This window comes from Nymphaea colorata, chromosome 3 (genome assembly GCF_008831285.2).
Source record: "Nymphaea colorata isolate Beijing-Zhang1983 chromosome 3, ASM883128v2, whole genome shotgun sequence".
Lineage (NCBI taxonomy): Eukaryota > Viridiplantae > Streptophyta > Magnoliopsida > Nymphaeales > Nymphaeaceae > Nymphaea > Nymphaea colorata.
Window position 1 is genome coordinate 18,061,868 of NC_045140.1, and position 23,931 is coordinate 18,085,798.

At 39.4% G+C, this 23,931-nt stretch overlaps 2 protein-coding genes across 4 annotated transcripts; both read left to right on the top strand.

The window, feature by feature from the left end:
• The first annotated feature begins 7,697 nt into the window (after nucleotides 1–7,697).
• Nucleotides 7,698–13,241, top strand: LOC116250797 (ABC transporter C family member 3-like). The gene is given in 16 exon segments (XM_050076790.1): nucleotides 7,698–8,235; nucleotides 8,238–8,917; nucleotides 9,493–9,525; nucleotides 9,527–9,777; nucleotides 10,054–10,085; nucleotides 10,088–10,134; nucleotides 10,234–10,890; nucleotides 10,974–11,138; nucleotides 11,289–11,349; nucleotides 11,352–11,453; nucleotides 11,456–11,581; nucleotides 11,695–11,906; nucleotides 11,983–12,288; nucleotides 12,391–12,454; nucleotides 12,528–12,767; nucleotides 12,854–13,241. Coding segments are annotated over 16 exon segments (3,648 nt in total). The 3' UTR covers nucleotides 12,988–13,241.
• Nucleotides 13,242–15,796: 2,555 nt separating this feature from the next.
• Nucleotides 15,797–21,769, top strand: LOC116250241 (ABC transporter C family member 3-like). Of its 3 annotated transcripts, none has more exons than XM_031623802.2 (10): nucleotides 15,804–18,435; nucleotides 18,675–18,761; nucleotides 18,857–19,510; nucleotides 19,612–19,776; nucleotides 19,941–20,220; nucleotides 20,286–20,554; nucleotides 20,632–20,937; nucleotides 21,018–21,081; nucleotides 21,162–21,401; nucleotides 21,480–21,769. In XM_031623802.2, the coding sequence occupies exons 1-10, from the start codon at nucleotides 16,111–16,113 to the stop codon at nucleotides 21,587–21,589; spliced, it is 4,500 nt and encodes a 1,499-aa protein (XP_031479662.1). In that variant the 5' UTR covers nucleotides 15,804–16,110; the 3' UTR covers nucleotides 21,590–21,769. The 3 variants fall into 3 exon arrangements, with proteins under 3 accessions (XP_031479661.1, XP_031479662.1, XP_031479656.1); XM_031623796.2 differs by having other exon boundaries at nucleotides 15,806–18,435; nucleotides 19,941–20,235; nucleotides 20,340–20,554; nucleotides 21,480–21,768; XM_031623801.2 differs by lacking the exons at nucleotides 19,941–20,220; nucleotides 20,632–20,937; nucleotides 21,018–21,081; nucleotides 21,162–21,401; nucleotides 21,480–21,769 and having other exon boundaries at nucleotides 15,797–18,435; nucleotides 20,340–20,503.
• Nucleotides 21,770–23,931: the final 2,162 nt, after the last annotated feature.

The following is a 23,931-nucleotide window of genomic DNA, read 5'->3' on the forward strand; positions in this document are numbered from 1 at the left end:
GGAAATTTGGAAGCAATCAACTGACTGATTTTTACCAAAGACTTGTTTATTTGTTCAAATAATAGGGTTTTAAGGAAGAAAAGTCAATTAATAAACCATAATTAATAGGGTTTTACCAGATTAACGGTGTGATTATGAATCTATTTGGCAGAACTTTAATATATAAATTCAGATATCTTTATTAATTGGATTCAAATTCGTCATGTCGTTTCACATACCAATCCGAATCCGGGTAAGACAGGGAAGGCGTTAAACGGCGGGGGTCTTTTCGTCAAATGGCCACATCAAATGACCGCTGAATGTCACATGCCACGTGGCTGCCAGCTCGGACAGAGCCCAATAAACCAGTGGACGTATTGGCAATATTAAAATCAATTTTTTTTTTTCAGATTTATGCCTTCATTTTTAAATATCTGGGCACGTCTTGGCATTGATATTACCTTGCAGTTTACGCCTCGAACTCGAATACACTAATGCGTAAATTTTTAGCATTCACATTAAGTTTAGCATTGTCGGGCAGAGGTAGTGTGTAGTTAAGCAAAGGCAGCGGCCGGATTAAGAAAATTTTAAAAGTGGGAGACCTTTAAGGTAAAACTTCTGCATTATAAGAAAGAACACGACGAGAGAGAGAGCGGGGGAGGGAATATTCACTACCTATTTTTCCGGCCAATGCAGCGATTTGCCGGCGAGTGTGTCATCGTCAAAAGCGTCTCCCCTCTACGGCATTTGTGACCGGAACCCTTTAAAACCCCTCCCCTCCGCTCCGGAGGCTTTCCCAGCACGCCTCGTTCTCCTTCCGTTCCGTTCCGTTCGGGAGCCTCGCCCAGCGGATTCCCGCCGGAGGTCCCCGCCGGAGTTATCTCAGGTACGGCATCTCGAACTCGCGAGCTATCGGTATATCGCATGGCTTAGTTTCCTGTTCGTGTACCGTGCATTCGGAGACACGGACTCAACTGAAGGCGAAGCTGTTTAGTTGCGGGCCTTCCCCTTTTCTTGCCTGAAACATTTCTGCTCTTTCCTGCGTGTAGAACGGGTTTTCTAGCCGTAGGAGTGCTCGTGGAGACAAACGGTGCTCCGAAGACAAGCATTCGCGTGGTTTTCTCGAGTTTGGTTGTTCTGAAGAGTGGCATTTCCTGGCAGCGGAGGAACCTGTGACAGACCAACAGCAACGCAAGGTATAGACACAAATGAAAGCATGTCATTTATAAATTAATGAGGTTAACTGTTAGCCTGTTTTATAAATTTCTACTTGTGCGAAGGAATGACGAAGTCTGGGATCAGGGATTCGGGGGAGTCTCCATCTAACTTGTGGAGGGCTCCTGAGAGTTTTAGAAAGTTCTTAGTAAATACGGCTTTAAGAATTTCACGGACAGCCACGGCCCTTGAATAAGACCTGTATTAAATCGCTGAACATTCGAGAAAAAGAAGCATTTTACTTTCCTCTGGAAATTGAGATGAAGCAATAGGGGTATGGATTAATGCCCATCACCACTTCTTCCATATCATGGAGATACGGGGCCTAAGGACCTATAACGGTCACCCATTTATCATTGTTCTTTTTTTATTTCACACCAGTAAATATTGGATTCTTAATTGTGCGATATGGTAATATTTAGGAACAATACGTTGCGCATCGGGAACTTTGATTCTGGAATGAATAAAAGTACCCCCTGGGGCCCGATTTTGATTCCAGCATCCATTTATAATTTTGGAATCAAAATGTTGTGTTTGATTTTGATTTCAGCGATGGAGGCAATGGACACCGCGGCGGGGGAACGGGGATGGACCGGATGGTCTTCACGGTTCTTTTCGGTGGTGAGAGCGGCGTTCACGTTGCTGCTTTGTGAAATATTTTTCTCATGACGATGGGCACGTTGAACAAGAAAAGAAGGTTTATCAATGGAATGATGATTTCTTTATTAAAAATTCAAGATAATATATACAATAGATTTACAATTCACGTAAAAAGTTTTTCAAAGATACATTTGATATTTGATGCAAGTTGATATTTTTCTGATGAGGATGGGCAAGTTGAACAAGAAAAGAAGGTTTATCAATGGAATGATGATTTCTTTATTAAAAATTCAAGATAATATATACAATAGATTTACAATTCACGTAAAAAGTTTTTCAAAGATACATTTGATATTTGATGCAAGTTGAAGTGGAGAGCCTTGACATGAACGTTGAAGTTGAGGTGGACGTTGAGGTGCCGTTGGGTTTGAACGTTGTAAAACTTTCCTTTAACACTCCCCCTTCACCTTCAAACACACATGTGTGTAAAGATTGATGATACCTAGTTTGAATAATAGATGATAAAAGCCTTCTTTTCCTAATGCTTTCGTAAATAGGTCTGCTAGCTGGTCTTTACTTCGAATGTAACATGTGCATATTGTCCTCTGAAGCAATTTTTCTCGTACGATGTGACAATCTAGTTCAATATGTTTCATACGCTCATGAAAAACTGGATTTGCAGCTATATGTAATGCTACTTGATTGTCACAAAAAATTGTTACTGGATGTAGTTGACATACTCCAAACTCGTTCAATAGATATCTTAACCATGTTTTTTTGCATACCACATTTGCCATGGATCTATATTCAGCTTCAGCAAAAGATCGTTATACTATTTGTTGTTTCTTTGACTTTCAAGATATGAGAACTGGGCCAAGAAACACACAATAACCAGTGATAGATCGTCACATTTGACGCAGGCAGCCCAATCTGAATCACAAAAGACACTTAACTGCATATTATTCCATTTACTCATTAAGATTCCTTGGCCTGGATTTTTCTTGAGGTATCAAATCGCTCAAAGTGCCGCTTGTAGGTGCTGTATGCGTGGTTGTTGCATGAACCTGCTTAAGACGTGTACGGCATATTGTATATCTGGGTGTGTAATGGTGAGGTAGATTAATCTCCTAACAAGCCGACAATATTGTATTGGATCCTTGATGTAGTCTCCAAGATTTTCGTCCAACCCATGTTTTTGTTCCATTGGTGTTTCTGTTTGTTTTGCTCATAAAAAACTTGTTTCATGAATAATATCTAGTGCATATTTTTGTTGTGAGAGATATATACCTTTTAAAGAACATGCAATTTCAATTCCCAAAAAAATACTTAGGTTTGCCTAAGTATTTCATGTGGAATTTTTGACATAGAAATGATTTGAAGTTATCAATTGCATCCTTCACGTTTCATGCAATTATCAAGTCATCAACGTATACAAGAATGACAAGAAATATTTTATCACCCTTGTATGTAAAAAAGGAGTAGTCAGCTTTAGATTGCGTAAAACCATACTCTTGTAGAGCAATTGAAAGCTTGTGAAACCAATTTCTTGGAGATTGTTTTAAACCGTAAAGGGATTTATGTAATTTACATACCTGATTCTCCCCCAGTTGAACATACCCTTGAAGTATTTTCATGTAGACTTTTTCATGCAAGTCGCCATGTAGAAAAGCATTATTGACGTCCATTTGGCACATGACCCGATCTTGATTAGCTGTTATAGTGAAAAAAGTACGTACCGTGACCATTTTTGCAACTGGGGTGAAAGTTTCATTATAGTCTAATCCCTCTTGTTGAGCATATCCTTTGGCCACCAGCCTCGCCTTGTAACGTTCTATAGACCCATCTGAATTTAGTTTAATCTTATAAACCCATTTGCACCCGATTGGTTTCACCCCGATTGGAAGTGAAGTAACAGTCCAAGTCTTGTTTTCTTATAAGACATTAATCTCGCTATCCATGGCGTCTCTCCATTCCTTATGTTGAACGGCTTCTTCAAAGGTTTGTGGCTCAGAATTGAAAACAAGAGATGTGAGAAACACAAAATGATTACTACAAAACCGATGAAAAGAAATAAAATTTATTATAGGATACCTCGTTCCTTGTTGATAACCTGATTTGGAGATGTCGTTGGTTGAGGGTGAGGTAAGGAGTGAACATTGAAAATCATTCAACCATACCGTTGGTTTTCTTACACGAGTAGATCTCCTAGATACTAAAAATGGATTCAGATCTGAATTTGGATCAAACAAAGATGGGTTTGGTTCATCTAAAGATGGATCTGGATTAGACAATGATAGGTTTGGTTCATTGGTTTCTTGATCAACTTCCATTTCTAGGTTAAGGGGACTAGAAATGGACGTGTCGTTCCTTATAGCTTGAGTATGATAGATGTCTAGGTGATAAGGAATGGGTAAAGCAATACATTTTTCACCAACCTTTTTATTTTGAAAAGGAAAAACATTTTCATGAAAGATTACATCGCGACTAACAAACACCTTGTGGGTCTCAAGATCGTAAAGTTTATAGGCTTTTTGTCTGTCCGGGTACCCAAAGAAAATGCATTTAATCGCTCTAGAATCGAATTTGTGTTTGTGTTGGCATGTATTTGTGGCATAACATAAGGATCCAAAAACTCTATGTTTGATGCTTGGTTTTTTGCCAAATAATATTTCAAAAGAGGATTTTTCTTTTAGTTTTGATGATGGTAATCGGTTAATTAGATATGTGGCTGTCAAAACACATTCGCTCCAAAAATGCAAAGGTAAGTTTGCTTCAAAACGTAGGGCCCTTGCAACTTCAAGAAGATGGCGGTGTTTACGTTCCACAATGCCATTTTGTTGAGGGGTAGCCACACAACTATGTTGATGAGTGGTACATTGTTTTTGTAAAAAATCTTTCATTTCATATGAAAAAAATTCAGTCCCATTATCCGTTCACAAATATTTAATTTGACAATTAAACTGCGTTTTAATCAAGTCAAAAAAAATTTTTGATAAGATGCAAGGTTTCATATTTATGTCTCATTAAGAAAATCCAAGTGACATGAGAGTAATCATTTACAATGCTAAGAAAATAATGCACACCAGAAATAGTGGATTGAGCATACGGGCCCCAAATATCACAATGAATTAAATCAAAAGGATGCATTGTAGATATTTAACTCAAGCCAAACTTAAGTCGAGTTTGTTTTGCTCGATGACAAACATCACAAACATAGTCATCATTCACGCCAAAGTTTAAATTTAAATAATTGGTCACCGGCTTTAAGCGAGAATGTGAAACATAACCTAATCTTTTATGCCAAAGTTCATGAGTAGAAACGGCCAGACAAGCTTGAACAAATGGTGGTCTTTGTTGAAGAACATATAGTCCACCTTTTACCTCACCCTGCCCAATCGTCATCTTCGATTCCAAGTCCTGTATAATACAATAATCAGATAGGAAAGTTATGGAACAATTTAAATTTTTAGTTAATTCACTAACTGAAAGTAAATTAACTTTAAAAGATGGAATGCATAATACATCATTAGCTTCAAACAAAGGCAATGATTGTTTACCCGCCTGATGAACTGGAATTGTTTTTCCATTTGTTAATGTCACGGGAACAATTGCATGATTTTAAGTTTTGGAGCATATTTTCATTAAAACAAATATGACGACTCGCTCCCGAGTCAATAATCCAAGTACAAGATTGAGTATTAATGGAATAAATGTTACCTCCATGAACGACATTACCTGCAAAGTTGATACTGGTTTGCTGGTTTTTCACCAAGGATAGCAATTTGTGATATTCTTCAAGAGTAAATACTGGAGCAGAACCTTTAGTGTCTAGTCCTCCACAACTTAGACCCCCAACACCATCAAAGGGAGTCGGTTTCACATAAGGTGTATTGTTCCTTTGAGACACATTAGCTGCAATTGAAGATTTAAAATTAGGATCATAGAAACGATGTCGTGGAGGGTACCCAATGAGTTTGAAGCACTTTTCTTTAATGTGTCCAATTCCTCGACAATGGCTACAAATAGGCCGATTTTGACGTCCTCCTTTGGTTCTATAAAAGCCACCATAGTTAGCATCGTGACTTTTAACGTGCTCACTTTGTTTGACTGCCAAGGCTGCAGTCCCTTCGTTAGCCGAACCAGAAAATCGTGCCTCACGCTGTTTTTCTTCTTGAAGAACCATCGCATAAACTTTGTTGACATTAGGAAGGGGATCAAGAAGTAAAATCTGGCCTCTAACAGCATTATAAGAATCATTGAGGCCCATTAGGAATTGGATAACATGTTCCCTTTGGATTTGTTCCGAATACGATTTCATGGCTCCACAAGAACACATGGGAATGGGAGAATATGAACTAAGTTCGTCCCAAAGAGCTTTTAATTTGGTAAAATATAATGCAACAGTCATAGTATCTTGTTGTAGATGACTAATAGCACTCTGGATTTGATAGATCCGAGGGGCAAGACTTTGAGTAAATCGTTCTCGTAAATCTCCCCAAACTTCTCTAGCATTAGTCGAATAAATAACACTTTCTACAATATCTTTATTGACTGAATTTAAGATTCAAGAAAGTATCATATTGTTGGACCGAACCCATAGATGATAGCTCGGATCATCCTTTTCTAGTTCCTTGATAGACCCATCATTGAAACCAATTTTGTTTTTTGCTGAAAGAGCCATCAACATGGCTCTGCTCCACATCCCATAATTTTCCCCATTAAAATGTTGTGAAACCAAGACATTTTCAGGGTTGTCAAATGGTGAATAAAGAATGGGTTAGACATCACCTGGGACAGATCTGCGCCATTGAGATCAACATGAACGACATCATCCGCCTTTTGTTTATCGTTGTTCTCATCAACTCCACAGATGAACAAGAAAAGAAGGTTTATCAATGGAAGGATGATTTCTTTATTAAAAATTCAAGATAATATATACAATAGATTTACAACGGTAAGGAGTGAGCTCTCCTTCCTTCACGTAAAAAGTTTTCCAAAGATACATTTGATATTTGAGGCAAGTTGAGGGGCCTTGACATGAACACTGAAGTTGAGTTGCCGCTGGGTTTGAACGTTGTAAAACTTTCCTGCTTTATCCTCGCTGGCAGGAACGGGAGGTGTGCTTTTCTGTCATCCAAACTCAGAGGAAGACGGTGTACTCCTTCTCGGTGAAATTCAGCAATGAGAATAGCACTTAGGTAAGTTAATTAGATGCATCTTTCGAATGTCCTCCATGCTCTTAATATCAAGGAAAATATTATTTTTGTATCCAAACTTATAGATAATTCCAAATTTACAATTCTGCTACTGAATTCACTTCATCTTTTGCTTATGTCAAGGACATTACAATGAGGAAGACGTTCCCTAAAGGAGAGAGATGCAGAGACATAAAGAAGATCCTGCAGTTGCTGTCTCATCTCAAAACCCTGGGGTTTATGGTCTTGATAAATGTAATAAGCCAAATATTTGGCATTCACAGTTTGGTCATTGTTGTCGTGTCGTTGTTGAGAGTCTTGTGATAGATGATCTTCTTCTTAAGTTTAGTGTAAGTTTCAGTTCTTGTGGTTAGTTGTGTCCCAGTTGTCATTTGTGTAAGGTTCATGTTCTTCCTTTTCAATCGATAATGAAAGCGCTTCACAGCCTTTTGAGATCATTTGTTAAGATGTGCTGGACCTGCTCTTGAACCTTCAAATTCTGAAAGTAAACATTATGTTCTTTTCCTTGACAGCTTTTCTCATTTCACATGGATATACTTCATGAAAGATAAGTCTCAAATTATCCCATACTAAGTATATAAACATTTTTTTGTTGATCTAAAATTTGGTATAAACATTTTTTCTGTTCAAGTCACTTTGTTCAATATTTTCAAAACCTTCCACTTCTAGGAGAATATCATCGGCACTATGAACAGAAACCTCATTTGCAAGAGATTGGGATGGTTCAAAACGTTGTTTTGCACTGTCTGGAAGGAAGTATTATGGACAGCGTTCCTCTGCCTACTGCATACTCTTTCTACGTTTGTTGGTTCTTACCTTATCGACTCACTGGTCCAGTATGTCAATGGCCGCCAGAGGTTTGCCCACGAAGGCTACTTCCTGGTTATTGTCTTTCTTTCCGCTAAGGTGGTGCAAAGTGTCTCACAGCGACACTGGCTTTTCATAACACGGCAGATTGGTATCAGAAACAGAGCAGCACTGAGTGCCATGATTTATGAAAAAGGTCTTTCTCTCTCTAGCAAATCTCGGAAGCAACGTACTAGCGGGGAGATCATAAATCTGGTGAGTGTGGACGCCCGTAGGATTGGCGAATTTAGTGGGTACTTGCATGACCTGTGGGTGGTGCCTCTTGAAGTTACTATTGCTTTAGCAATTCTATACAAGAAACTCGGATTAGCTTCAATTGCTGCCTTGATAGCTGCTTTCCTGGTTATGTTGGCAAACTTTTTAAATGGCAAGAGGACTTCCAAGAAAAGCTTATGGAGACAAAGGATGAGAGCATGAAGGCAACTTCCGAGATCTTGAGGAACATGAGGATTCTGAAACTCCAGGCTTGGGAAATGAGGTTCTTGTCAAAGATTATGGACTTACGGAAAACTGAAGAAAGTTGGTTGAAAAAACTCATTTATACATCAGCATTTATGAATTTTGTTATTTGGGGTGCACCTATTTTCATATCTGCAGCTGCGTTTGGGTCGTGCATGATTCTGGGAATCCCACTTAGGTCCGGAAAGGTTCTATCGGCACTCGCTACATTTGAGATACTACAGCAGCCAATTTACACCCTGCCAGACACTATTTCAATGATCACGCAAGTTAAAGTTTCCCTTGATAGGATTTCATCTTTTCTTCAACTTGAAGATATGCAACCAGACGCAGTTGAGAAATTGCCTAAAGACAATTTTATGCCAGCTGTTGAGATATGTGATGGTACCTTCTCTTGGGATCCACTATCAAGCCATTCTACCCTGCAAAATCTCAATTTGAAAGTTAACCATGGGATGAAGATTGCGGTCTGTGGTCCTGTTGGTTCAGGAAAAACTAGCCTGCTTTCTTGCATTCTAGGCGAGGTTCCAAGGATATTTGGAACTGTCCGTTTGAGTGAAAGAACTGCCTATGTTGTGTTGGTGTATGGAACTTGATCCATACTGGACACTCATTTATAATAATGTAAGGGCATATATGTCATTTTGTACAAATGCGGGTTGGCCCTAATCCTTATGTTTTGAGGATGGCTGCCGCTGGTGAGTGTCTGTACTGTGTGTTCATCTAAGAGAGAGAATACAAGAGATCTGTGTGATCGTGGATGTAGGAGATTATTGCTCCGAACCATGTAAATTGTTGTCTTCTTCCTTGTTGCTTCTAACCCTCTTTTGAGAGTGCGAGAGGAGAGTTTATTGTGTTTTGTTCCTAACAGATCTCAAGTCATGCAGCTCAACTGTAGAGATGTCAATACCGTCTATCACAATCTGACCACATGATGGGTCAATTATGCGAAAGAGTGTTTGCACAAGCGTGGATTTCCCACTGCCTGTTCTTCCCACTATGCTCGTCTTTGACCCTCCACGAAAGGTGCATGTGGACGTAGGAGATTATTGCTCCGAACTACGTAAATCGTTGTTTTCTTCCTTGTTGCTTCTAACCTCCTCTTGAGAGTGCGAGAGGAGAGTTTATTGTGTTTTGTTCCTAACATGTTGTTCAGTCTCCTTGGGTACAGGGTGGTAAGATTGAATTAGAATATTCTTTTCGGCAAAGAGATGGACAGAGAAAGGTGTGAACAGGTCCTTGATGTTTGTGATTTAAAGAAGGACCTGGAAATACTGCCCTTTGGAGATCAAACCATCACAGGGGAAAGAGGAATTAACCTGAGTGGTGGGCAGAAACAGAGAGTGCAAATTGCACGGGCTCTATACCAGGATGCTGACATTTATTTACTTGATGATCCTTTTACTGCTGTTGTCGCTCACACCGGAAGTCACCTTTTTAAGGTATGTGTTTTTTTTTTTTTTGCGACTAATTTCCTGCATTTAATATTTCATCAGTCTAATTATGTGATGCACCTAATCAGGGTACTGATAACGAGATAAAATCTTCAGATTCATGATTGAAATGTATTTCTCCTTTTCATACTTTATGTTCTTCAATGCTTTGGTCCCTTGTTGGTTCTGAAAGTTCTCATTCCTGAGGGTGTAAGTCATTTATATGAAATGCAACACATAAAAGTTGACTTCTTTTGCCACGTGCAAATTACTTCATTTTTGCGGGAATGTTTGCATGGTTTCTTAGGTTCAAAGACTCTGTAACCCATCAAGTGGAATTTCTACCCAGTGCTGATATTGTTCTGGTGAGTTTTTTGGTGTCTTTGATTATTGTTCTCAAGTTTCTTCTTTTCGTTTCTGGTGGAGTTTCTGGCCTCTAAATTCGTGGTTATGTCTCATCGTAGGTTATGCGAGATGGGAGGATTACATAATCTGGTCATTATGCTAGCATTCTTAGCTCTGGATCCGACTTCATGGAACTGGTTGGTGCACATGAGCATACTCTGTCAGCCCTAAAAGCTGCTGGTGCTGCTCTTGATTCACAACCATCAGATGTCAATGATTTAAACATAGGTCCTAAGGTGGAAAGCAATGAAAAGGATGAATTTGGATATGATGAGATTAATGATGATAAAGATAAGATAGAACAGCTGGTAGAGGAAAAGTACCAGCTTGTTCAAGAAGAAGAGAGAGAGGAAGGAAGAGTCGGCCTCTCAGTATACTGGGAATATATTACAGCAACATATGGTGGGGCATTAGTCCCATTGATTCTACTTAGTCAAATTGCCTTTAACTCTTTTGAAATAGGAAGCAATTATTGGGTGGCATCAGCCACACCAGTTTCTGATGAGAAGTCATCTCCTGTGGGCGGAATTACTTTGATTTTAGTCTACGTTGTGTTGTCGATGGCTAGTGCTATATGTGACCTGATCATGGCCTTGTTAATAGGAACTGTTGGCTTTAAAACTGCAACAGTACTCTTCAATAAGCTGCACATGTGCATATTTCGTTCACCAATGTCGTTCTTTGATTCTACTCCAACTGGTCGTATTCTAAACAGGGTAAGTCCATTTGTTGTTGTCTTCTTGTTGTAGTTCCACTCAGCCAGGAGCATGTTGTATTTACCTTTTTTCTTTTCCTTCAGGTATCAACTGATGAGAGTGAAGTAGACCTATCCATTTTAGGGTTGATGGGATCTTGTGCTTTCTATGTTATAGAGCTTCTTGCGAGCATTGCAGTGATTTCACAGATTTCATGGCAAGTTTTTGTTGTTTTCGTACCAGTTGTTGCTGCCTGCGTGTGGTTGCAGGTAAGGATGCTTCAGTGTTGTGTATACTGTACTAGAAACTTTTTTGGGTGAATATACATAGATTTGGAAAGGATGCTTTTCCAATTTTTTTCTCTAGATTTTTGTTTCATCAGTTGATTTGGTTGATTTCAATGGCTCATATTGTGGCAGCAATACTACTTGCCCACTTCTCGTGAACTAGCCCGATTGGAGTTTGAGGCCCCTATGCTGCAGATTTTTTGGAGACTATCTCTGGATCATCTATAATTAGGAGTTTCAATGAAGAGTCAAGATTCATGAGGACAAACCTCCTGGTGATAGATAACTTTTCTAAGCCAACTTTCATTCTGCTGCTGCAATGGAGTGGCTTTGTTTGCGCTTGGATCTTCTGTCGTCTCTCATTTTTGCATTTTCTTTGGTTTTCTTGATCTCATTGCCCATGGGCATAATTGATCCAGGGAACTGCATTCATATCTTGCAAGACCACATATTCTCACTGCATCTAACATCTAAGAGATATCATGAAGTATGTATGATCTGCATATTCTCAAAACTGTTCTTTTATTTTTTCTTTCAGGAATTGCAGGATTGGCCGTGACTTATGGGTTAAACCTGAACATGTTGCAAATATATTTCATATGGTGCTTAAATGTCGATAATAATATGATCTCTGTGGAACGAATTCTACAGTATCCTCGTATTCCTCCTGAACCTCCTCTTACAATAGAAACTAGCATGCCAAGCAGGGATTGGCCATCTTATGGAGAAATTGATATCAGCAATCTGCAGGTAGTTATGGCTTTATCACATGTCAAAGTCTGTCTTTGAAAATGGAGTCGGCATTAACATTTGGCATTTGGTGTACGTCCGCTATGCTCCTCATCTGCCACTGGTTTTAAAAGGTCTCACATGCACCTTTCGTGGAGGGTCAAAGACGGGCATAGTGGGAAGAACAGGCAGTGGGAAATCCACGCTTGTGCAAACACTCTTTCGCATTATTGACCCATCATGTGGTCAGATTGTGATAGACGGTATTGACATCTCTACAGTTGGGCTGCATGACCTGAGATCTAGATTAAGCATCATCCCTCAAGAACCAACAATGTTTGAGGGAACCATAAGGACCAATCTTGATTCTTTGGAAGAATATACTGATGAAGAAATTTGGGAGGTATCCATGTGTTATCCTTTGACAATTGTCGACATCGATTAGTCAAAGTTTTAAGATTACTTTCTTCTATGTCCTTTGTGCATGTTATGTTTCAGGCTTTAGACAAAACACAAATGCCAACTTGGTGAAGTGGTGAGGCAGAAAGACCACAAGCTTGATGCAACAGGTCTGGTTCTTCATTTGTGATATTTTTGTCATAGTTGTATTTTGTGTCTAAATCTTAATGCTGATTGTTGCAGTGACTGAGAATGGAGAGAATTGGAGTGTGGGTCAGAGGCAGCTCGTTTGTTTGGGGAGAGTGTTATTGAAGAAGAGTAAAATTTTGGTGCTTGATGAAGCAACTGCTTCTGTTGACACTGTAACTGATGGCCTAATTCAGCAGACATTGCGGCAACATTTTTCTGATTGCAGCATTCTGACAATAGCACACCGGATAGCATCTGTTCTCGACAGTGATATGGTCCTTGTCTTGGACAATGGTTTGTTGCTTACTATTATCTTTGGAAAAAGGTTCCCTTGGTCCATTTCTCTCTGTGCTTAACTACCTTTTGTTTTTTCCCATTAGGTACTGTTGCTGAATATGAATCTCCAGGAAAACTTTTGCAGGATGCCTCCTCAGCATTTTCAATGCTTGTAAATGAGTACGAGATGAGATCCAGCACTAGTTTTCAGAATTTGGTGGTTAATGATGCTAAGTAGTTATTCCAGACGTGACAATTTTTTGTCAAGTTAATGCAATTCATGGCAAGGAAGAACCTTCTTACTAAGTTGCATGTGGAGAATAGTTGCTCTATAAGATAAATGAGCTACAAGCAATACGACGGCATCACTTACATTCTTCAGTGGATAGGATCTTTTTTTGTTGTGTCTACAGATAGGTTCAGATTTTAGATTTTGATTGTTGTTTAATCTCTAGCATCTGCATCTGTATATGATTTCTTGATTGAGTGTTCCTTAATAAGATGGCGATAATTTACCTTTTCATTTCTTTCTGTGGATGAGATGCCTAAGATGGAGCAAAGAGAGTAAAAGTAAATGGTTCACAAAGCACCAAAGCATTTTACTCAGTGGGAAAAGAACTTTACAATGCACTGTTAACTGGATTATTGAATTTTATATATGTGCTTATCTAATTTTTCACGAGTGGACTTATAATGTTTTTTAAAATATTTTTCAGAAGCAACTTACCGATCACCAGTACCGGGATCTAAGACAAGAATCATGAAGTTTCATGTTGAGCCTTGTCGACCAAAGAATAATAATTGCAATTCCATGTTTCTCTAAATTTCAAGATTATTGTGATCTGTGATTTCCAGTCACATCATTCGTGGGAAATCCAAGCTTGTCTGTGCCTACGAAAATGTGCCCTTGATATTATTTTGTTTATTGTGGAGCATCTGAAAGCATGAATGTGCATTTCAGAAAGCAACTTAGAAATAAAATAAATCTATTGGGAACTCTTGCCCAGAAGGATTGCAAGAAACAAATCAAGTTCCCGTCGGGGACATGGTTTGTGGAAAATCATGAATTCTTTACAAAAGTCCTCTTGGCATTGTAAAAACCCAATGCCCTTCTCTTGGCATAAGCTAGTAAAGGTCCGGCTAATCCAACTTCTGGTGGGCTTGAGCGCGACGCCTTTAGCATTAGACCAAAACGTACACATGATTTATTTTAGACGGAAGTTTTCAAAAAGCATTAAAGTTGATGATAATTGATACAGACCCAATTTTTTATTATTGCTAAAAAATCCATTCATGTCATTTCATGCTTAGCCAAGCATCTCTAGGAGATTTTTTTTTTCTTCAGATTAAGTGTTAATTCGGTTATAAATCACTACCTTTCCCCTTAAAAATTGATTTAAAATTATATATTTTTGTGAAATACATATAGGTTTATATCGTAACCTTCTAGCCATAATAAAGAAAAAAATCCTTCAGCTGACTAATTTAATTGCAAATAAAAATATTTAACTTAAATATAATCTATTATGTACTGAGACCGTTACGTATATTGAAGAAGCTAATGCAAAGCAATAAATTTAATCTTTTTCATTTGTGCGTGCTTTAATCTTTTTCTCACATTCCATAGCTTTAAGTAAGCCATAACCTAAAGTTAATTTTGATAAACGGTGCAAAAGTTAAGTACGCTTTTAACAATATCACTAAGTTAGGTGTTTAACCGCATTTTATGAAGAATTTCTCGAAAACAAAAAAAAATCTCCTCTGAGTTGAACATGATCCTTTTCGAGCAAGGTAGAGACTAACTTGTGTATTCAAGAGATAAGCAGTGTTGTGCTAAGGTGACGTCTCTTCAGCCTCTTCAAAGCGTCTCTCCTTAACTTTCCAAGGTTTAATCCAAACTCCACACCATTGGCACCAACCAACTCAGTTTAGGGGGGTTCCACTTATTGTCAGTGCCGTCAGCATTACTTCGTCAGAAGTCATCCACTAACCCTGTTGCAAATTGTGGGGCATAGGATAATTTAGTAAACTTGATCCCCAAGGAAGTAAGGAATATTTTGATATTAGAAAATCTTGTTTACGCCCTATTCTTTCAGTTATTTTCAAAAAAATACCTCACTTCTTTGGATTTGAATCTATGCCACCATTTGCTCCTTTTACCATTTTCCTGCTATTCAAGTTAAAGATTCGGCACGACCCATCAAACATGTACTAACATGACTTGAAGGAAGGAAGGAAGGAGAATTGAAGCTATTCCTAGGTTAGTCCATAAGAGAGAAAGGGTATGAAACACTACGCCGGCCTTGTCGGGCAAGTGTAGGCGTTCATACCCTTTCTTCATATAACCAATCCTTTCTAGGAGGGGAGCATGTTACATATTATAGCCCTTAACAATAGATTATGCGTTAAGTAATGAAAATGTCCAAAATACTCCTGTTAGTTAAATGGAAGATCACTCCCCTGGTATAAGCAAAAGTAAGTTCTGAAAAAAAAAACCAACAAAATTATCAAATGCCCCTCTAATGTAACGTATGAGCATGACATCCCACGTTTGAAGGCAAAACATGAAAAATTGCCCTCCCCAAAAGGAAGGTGATTGTTGTCTCGGAGGAAATTGGAGCGTGGAAAGGGTGACTTTTTAATAAGACCAAAAGGAAACGCGTGGCTTGAAACTTTTGAGGAAAGAAATGTCTTATGATGCCGACTCATGCACAAGCCGCCGGTTGAAACCTTGAAATTCCACATGCTCCAACGACCCGAAACGAAAGCCTGTCACTTTCCCTTTGTCGGCAAGGAGAAAGAGTGGGTAGACCTTTAGCAGAGGTATCTGCCGTTCGATAAAGCCGCCTGCTTTGACTCCTAAGCACTGGAGTAACCTTCACTACCAGGGCAACTGGTTATTCTGAGCTTGGCTAATGAACTGTGTGGGGGTATTATTACATTTAAATTCTTTTCTCTTGATCAAGTTGATTATTTAGTTTAGGTAATCTGTATTTTAAAGTAATTAGTTTTGTTTTTCAAATTTTGTTTTGTTTGTGGGGTGGAGGGGAGATATCTCCTCTTGAAGCCTCTTTTCCTTCCTATTCCGACAGCTTATATAGCTGTGGACGGGAATGGTATATTCGGCAACTAAAATGTCGTGTATCCAAGCATCCATGCAATAGAACTCACGTCCCGTAAATATGTGCAGCTTTCCAATATCATTTGGTGACGGTTTCTCTTTTTCAGTTGCATGATGCCTGGTTACCGGTTTTATCGATCTCCCACCAGTCGGCATACCATCAGCTGGGGGACTCGCATGACAGAGACCGCTTCTCGTTTCTCTTGGTTTCTCTCTTAAGATTGCTATTGGAAGCGTGCCATGAACACGACCATGTTTAGCACTCTTACTCACAGTTTCTTAATTTTTGGCAATACCCATGTTCTTAATGGGGATTTTCTGCTATTTACTCCCCTTTTCCGGCACTCTATCTCGTTGGGAGTACATCTGTTTTTCCTGCTGCTAACACTTCTCTGGGTCTTCCTGAGGCGGTCGACGCTCAAGTCCTATAAAACTTCTGGTTTTTTGTACAATTTGTCCCTTATCTGTAGCTTGGGATTGTGCTTTCTGTTCGGTGGCTTGAGCACTTACCATTATTTGAAGTACTGGGATGGCAGTTCGGTTGAAACCACCATTGCCCAAGTTGACTGGATGGAGCAAGCTGTGGCCTGGGGTGCAATTTCGGGGTTCCTGAGATTTGGGATGTCATGGCAAAGATTTCAAATTTTGCTGCGAATATGGTGGTTGGTGTTCTTCGTCTTGTCTTTTTATAGCTTTGTTATTGATGTGGCCTTCTATAAGGGGTCATGTTTCTTTTGGGCAGATTTGTTATGTAGTTTTGCCGCCTTGTTCCTTTGTTGCGCTTCCCTACGCGGCATTTTTAGCACAGACGATAATGAAAGGACCCATCTCAGGGAACCTCTATTGAATGGTTCCACAGAAAAGAAGGATGTTGCTAATAACGTCACTCCATATGCAACTGCAGGCTTTCTCAGCCTGCTGACTTTTTCGTGGTTGAGTCCCCTGTTTCCAGTTGGTAACAGCAAAGCGTTAGACCTAGAAGATGTACCTGAAGTAGCTAAGAAGGATAGTGCAAAATTTGTTTATCCCGCTTTTAGAAGCAAACTCGATGAGGGAGAGTCTACTGATTATATGGGAAAACTCAGACTGGCGAAAGCATTGTTCTCCTTTGTCTGGAAGGATGTAGCATGGGCAGGATTCTTCTGTCTCCTGTACAGTCTTTCCTCATTCGTTGGCCCTTACCTAATCGACTCGTTAGTGCAATATATCAATGGTCGCCAGAGGTTTGCCCATGAAGGCTACGTCCTGGTTTCTGTGTTTCTTGTGGCTAAGCTTGTACAGAGTTTTTCACAGAGACATTGGTATTTCCTAACACGGCAAATCGGCATTAGAAACAGGGCAGCACTGAATGCGACAATTTATAAGAAAGGCCTTTCTTTGTCTAGCCAATCTCGGAAAATGCATACGAGTGGGGAGATTATGAATTTGATGAGTGTTGATGCTGATCGGATTGCACTTTTCTGTTGGTACGTGCATGACCTATGGGTTGTGCCTCTTCAAATCATTTTAGCTTTGGCAATCTTGTACAGGAACTTGGGATTAGCTTCACTTTCTGCTCTGGTGGCAGCTTTCCTAATTATGCTAGCAAACCTCCCTCTGGTCAAATCCCAAGAGGGCCTCCAGGAGAAGCTTATGGAATCAAAGGATGAGAGAATGAAAGCAACTTCTGAGATCCTGAGGAACATGAGGATACTAAAACTCCAGGCCTGGGAAATGAGGTTCTTGTCAAAGGTTATGGATTTGAGAAACACTGAGACAAACTGGTTGAGGAAGTACATTTATACAACAGCTTTTGTAAGTTTTCTCTTCTGGGGAGCACCTATTTTCATATCTGCTGCTGCATTCGGTTCATGCATGCTTCTAGGGATCCCACTTATGTCTGGCAAGGTTCTATCTGCCCTTGCGACAATTGAGATACTTCAACAGGCCATTTACAATCTGCCAGATACTGTCTCAATGATTGCTCAAATTAAAGTTTCCCTTGATAGGATTGCTTCATTCCTTCGTCTTGAAGAAATGAAAACTGATGCAGTTGAGAAACTATCTAAAGATGTGTCTACTTTGGCAGTTGAAATATACGATGGTGTCTTTTCTTGGGATCCATCTTCAAGCGTTCCTACTCTGCAAAATTTGAACTTCAAAGTACAGCACGGGATGAAAGTTGCTGTATGTGGCACTGTTGGGTCAGGCAAGACAAGCCTCCTATCTTGCATCTTAGGCGAGGTTGAAAGAATATCTGGAACTGTTCGATTGAGTGGAACAACAGCCTTTGTTGCTCAGTCACCCTGGATCCAAAGTGGGAAGATTGAGGAGAATATACTTTTTGGTAAGGAGATGGACAGAGATAGGTATGAACGTGTCATTGACGCTTGTGATTTAAGAAAGGACATAGAGTTGTTACCTTTTGGAGATCAAACTACTATAGGAGAGAGAGGAATTAACCTGAGTGGCGGCCAGAAGCAAAGAGTACAAATTGCACGTGCTCTGTACCAGGATGCTGATGTTTATCTCTTTGATGATCCTTTTAGTGCTGTTGATGCTCACACAGGCAGTCACCTCTTTAAGGCATGTCTCTCCATTTTCAACTTCACTTCTCCTGCGTTTAGTATTTCATCGAATTGTTAATCGTAATCGAAAGTCAAATCTCTTCGCTTTCTCAGTTTACTATTTTTCTTAAAGTATTTTTGTTCTTTTTCTTTCTCAGACAATATTAATTTCAAAATTCTTTAGTACAAACTATTATTTTGAAACACAAGGTCCATGCTCATTGCCTTATCCCTGACTGATCAGCTCCATTCATTCAGGAGTGCTTGCATGGTTTCTTAGGTTCGAAAACAGTGATATATGTAACACATCAAGTGGAATTTTTACCTACTGCCGACCTTGTTTTGGTGAGTGCTCCGTTGTTTATGATTCTTGTTCATTGAACTTATCTTTCATATGGGAATCGGTAGCCTCATACTGTATCGTTATGCTTCTAATGCAGGTAATGCGAGATGGACAAATAACACAGTCTGGCCCCTATGACAAGATCCTTGGCTCTGGGACTGACTTCATGGAGCTTGTTGGTGCACATGAGCATGCTCTGTCAGCCATTGAAGCTGCCACTGCACTTGATTCACAAGGATTAGATGTCAATGAACTTAACAGATCTTTTGAGATAGAAATGCATGGACACGAGAAAGATAGAGATGGTGAAAGTAATGGTAATGGTGTCGAGTTGGAGCAGCCAACAGAGAAAAATTACCAGCTTGTTCAAGAAGAAGAGCGAGAGAAAGGAAGAGTAGGCTTTTCTGTGTATTGGGAATATATTACAACATCATATGGTGGAGCACTAGTCCCACTTATTTTGCTGAGCCATATTGTCTATAACCTTCTTCAAATAGGCAGCAACTATTGGATGGCTTGGGCAACACCAGTTTCAGATGAGCATCCATCCTCAGTGAGCGGATTTACTTTGATTGTTGTCTACATTATACTGTCCTTGGCCAGTGCCGTGTGTGAGCTATTCACAGTTTTGCTCATAGGAACTGTTGGCTTTAAAACAGCGACAGTGCTCTTCAATAAGTTACATGCATGCATATTTCATGCTCCTATGTCGTTCCTCGATTCTACTCCAACAGGCCGTATCCTTAGTAGGGTCAGTTCACCTCTGTGATTGCCTTCTATGTTCTATGCTGCCTTCTGTCTATGTTCTATTTGACTACATTCAAGTTGATCTTGGTAGTTTCTTTACTGCAGATATCAAGTGACCAGAGTGAACTTGATCTTTACATTCCTGAGTTGCTGGCAACTTGTGTTTTTGCTGGTATACAACTTCTTGGAAGCATTGCAGTAATTTCACAAATTTCATGGCAAGTTCTCATTATTTTCATTCCAGTGGCCTGTGTGGGCATATGGTTGCAGGTAACGATGCTTTATGTGTTAGGAACTGTGTGTGCCATTCAACGTTATCTGAAAAAAGAAGCTTCTTCATTTGTATCCTTTTATGATAAGCCATGTCAAATTCATGTTGTATAGGCACTGATAGTTGATTTAGCTTTTATCTTTTTTATGATTTGTGATGACAGCAATATTATCTACCAACCTCTCGAGAATTATCCCGGCTTGTTGGACTATACAAAGCCCCTATGCTACAACATTTTGCGGAGTCGATAGCCGGATCATCCACTATCAGGAGTTTCAATGAAGAGTCAAGGTTCTTGAACAGAAACTTCCAGCTGATAGATGGCTTTTCTAGACCAAAATTTCATATTTCTGCTGCCATGGAGTGGCTCTGCCTACGTTTGGATGTGTTGTCTTCTCTAATTTTTGCTTTTTCTTTGATTTTCTTGATTTCATTGCCTAAAGATGCAATCTATCCAGGTAAATGGATTTCTAGTTCTCAAAATCAACCAACTTGAAATCTCAGGGACTTTATGCAACTCATTTAGATTTAACTATTAACGCTGTTCTACATTTTTTTACAGGAATTGCTGGATTAGCAGTAACCTATGGCTTGAACTTGAACATGCTGCAAATGTATCTTGTTTGGTGTTTATGCAATGCTGAGAATAGGATGATTTCTGTGGAGAGAATTCTGCAATACACTCGTCTTCCTAGTGAACCTCCTCTGACGATTGAAACAAACAGACCAAGCAAGAAGTGGCCATCTCATGGAGAAATAGATATCAGTGAGTTGCAGGTAATTTTGTCTAGCCCAGGAAGTGCCACTCAAATTGGCGGTTTCACTTAAATATTAACATTTAGCATCCGGTGTAGGTACGTTATGCTCCACATCTACCTTTGGTTCTAAAGGGTTTTACATGCACCTTTCATGGTGGGGCGAAAACAGGCATCGTTGGGAGAACAGGCAGTGGGAAATCCACACTTGTGCAAGCCCTCTTCCGTATAATTGATCCATCATATGGTCGGATAGTGATTGATGGAATTGACATCTCAACCATAGGGTTGCATGATCTGAGGTCTAGATTAAGCATCATTCCACAAGAACCAACCATGTTTCAAGGAACTGTGAGGACCAATCTTGATCCTCTTGAAGAATATGCCGATGAGCAAATTTGGGAGGTATCCATGTGTTAAACTCTTGCTATCGTGATCATATTAATGAGGATTTTCCTGACATAATTGCTTTGGCCATACTTTAGGCTTTAGACAAGTGCCAACTTGGAGATGTAGTTAGGCAGAAGGATGGCAAACTTGACGCAGCAGGTCTTTTTTCTTTTCTTGTTGATGCTTCCAATTGAGTTGTGGTTGCATTTGTTTCCTAATTTCCATGTCGATTATTGTAGTGACTGAGAATGGAGAGAACTGGAGTGTGGGCCAAAGGCAGCTAGTCTGTTTAGGACGAGTACTTCTGAAGAAGAGTAGAATTCTGGTGCTTGATGAAGCAACGGCTTCTGTTGATACTGCAACAGATGGTCTAATTCAACAGACATTGAGGCAACATTTTTCCGATTGCAGTATTCTTACAATAGCACACCGAATGGCATCTGTCTTGGACAGTGATATGGTCCTAGTTATGGAAAATGGTATACTAATGCACATCACTATGATAAAACAAGAATTCTGTCTGCTGTATGGTTTGTTCTGATATCTTTCTTTCTCAGGTCTTGTTGCTGAGTACGACTCTCCAAGAAAACTGTTGCAAGATACATCATCTGCATTTGCAAAACTCGTCAATGAATATGTGATGAGATCAAGCTCTACTCGATCCTAATGCTATGACACTATGTTACTGCCAAAGTTTACTGGTCCGTGCAAGCAAGCTAAAATTGTTTATGTTCTAAAACTGCACACTTTCAGATTAATGCAAAAAATATTGTCTGAGGCTCTTTTTCATAATTTTTTCTATGAATGTGCTTATCATAATTTAACTATTATTGAAAATAAAGTTACATTTCTCATGTTTGTGTCTTTTGGAGTTTAACCCTCTGATGGTTGTTGGAGATTGTCCTCGTAGCTCATAATGATAACCTTATGAAACTATTGCTATAAAATCCCAACGAAAGTTGCTTCAAATGAAACGCTGGGGAAGGAAAGCTAGCTGATATTGTTACAAGAATGTGAGGGCCATTCTAAACTGATTAACAGTTCAGAACCTAGCTTTCACCTTCCACTAATCAAGAGCTCCCACGAAGAGGCTGGCCAGTCTCCCAAGTTCAATTTGACGATTAGAAATTCACCGATCGCATTCTTGAGTACATCGATGCTAACTTTGGCCCTTTTCAGTAGAGGTGCAGCCATCATCCAGGCCCGTAGTTTGACAAGGAAGCACAAGCAATGTATAGTTTCAGAAAAAAAAAAGAAAAGGTAGAGCAGCATTTTTTTGGTAGAATCACTTGATTTTTATGGATTCCAATGATGGTTGCTTAAGATCTTCCTTCTAACCCTTCAGCAACATTTCCTGGTACCTCGCGCATGTTGTCCATTGTTCATCTTGGGCAAAGCATATCGTGTCCAAATTTCCGCAGTGAGCAATGTCAACATCACTTTTGTATTCCAATAAAACGAGATGAATATTATATGATTCCTATGTTGTAAAAAAAGGATATCTGGAAAGGGATTGCAACTCTTTTGTTTCTCTGGAAATTTCTTCCATAAGAGCTAGTGGTTTTTGAAAGTTGGCAATCTCCTGTGTGACCTGGACGAAATTGAGATAATTCATGAAAAGGGAGAATTTCAGTGCAAGTGAACTATTTTTTGATATCCAAGTTGCAGGTGCGTCAGCACAGGAAATTCCAAGCATGCGACCACATGCTGGCATACATTCTAGTATGAAGATACACGCAAGCACCAGCTGCTAGGAGTTTTCTGATCGACTCTGAAGCTCCATTACACAATCCGTTGAACATTACTTGTCAGGTTCTTAATGTAGTGAATACGTATTCTATCGCAATCCTTTTTCATTTTCTCTTTTTACGTATAGATTTCAACACATTAATCATATGCTAGGAACCAGATTTGAGCTGGTAACGTGAGGATTTCAGTCCTTTGCTTTACCGGCTTTGCTATTGTGACCGTCTATACATCATCCTACTGGAGGACATGGATCTATGCCAATTCCTTTAAAGGAATTAAAGAAACATTGCAAGTCCTTATTTCTTTGATGATATACATGGCCTTGAAGGTCCTTCTTTATCAGTTGGTGCTGGTGCACGTTTCAGAGGAGCAATCTCAACCCTCTATCTATGTCTTCTGTACTAGATCATCAACTTTGCATAACCATTTCAACTATTTGGACTGTCTGCATTAATTTGACTTGAATTTGTCTGCACAGCATAATTACAACGGATGCATTATGACTACATGCAAGCACTATTTATGCTTTCACGATTTGAGTAACGCTGCATCAGACAAGAGGACCCAATGGAGGTGCTCATAAGGACCACACAGCTAAAGGAATTCATGTTATCACCAAAATAAGATGATATTAACTTGCCTGTGACAAGTTAATCATGCCGCCCATTATAAATATACTTGAAGCCTAAGGTAGATTTCATATTTTTTCCCGTAATGTGGCTGGGAAAGTGAATCGAGCCTTTAGTCCAACCTAAGGTGGGGAAGAAAACCATTCGTGCAACCTAAGGGGGGAAAGAAAACCATTCGCGTTTCTGATTAATAATTTCTCCTCACCAAAAGCATCTAGGTGCTACAATTTTCTGAGCATCCATGAACTGTTATTTCTCCGTCTAGTTATTGTTTTTAAGTTATGTAGTCGCCTGATACATCGATAAATTTCTATTAGAATTTAGAAATACATATATATAAATCGTATTATTCACCATTGGCTATAGACAAATAATATCATCCTCGATGAGTTCGTTTCCAATGCAATGTGGTATTCTTTGCAGATGCTTGTGGTTTTTAATGTATATTTCAGAAAGCACTGCCACCAAGAGCTTAAAACGCACTCTGAACGATGCCCTCTTCAGGAAGAAGTAAACATTTTTTGCTCACTACTCAGCTTTTAAGTTTGTGCGGGGCAGTGACACTGACCAGATTACGCATGGTTTGGATCTCTTTCAAGTTTTTTTCTGGTGTCTTCTATTTCATTCTTTT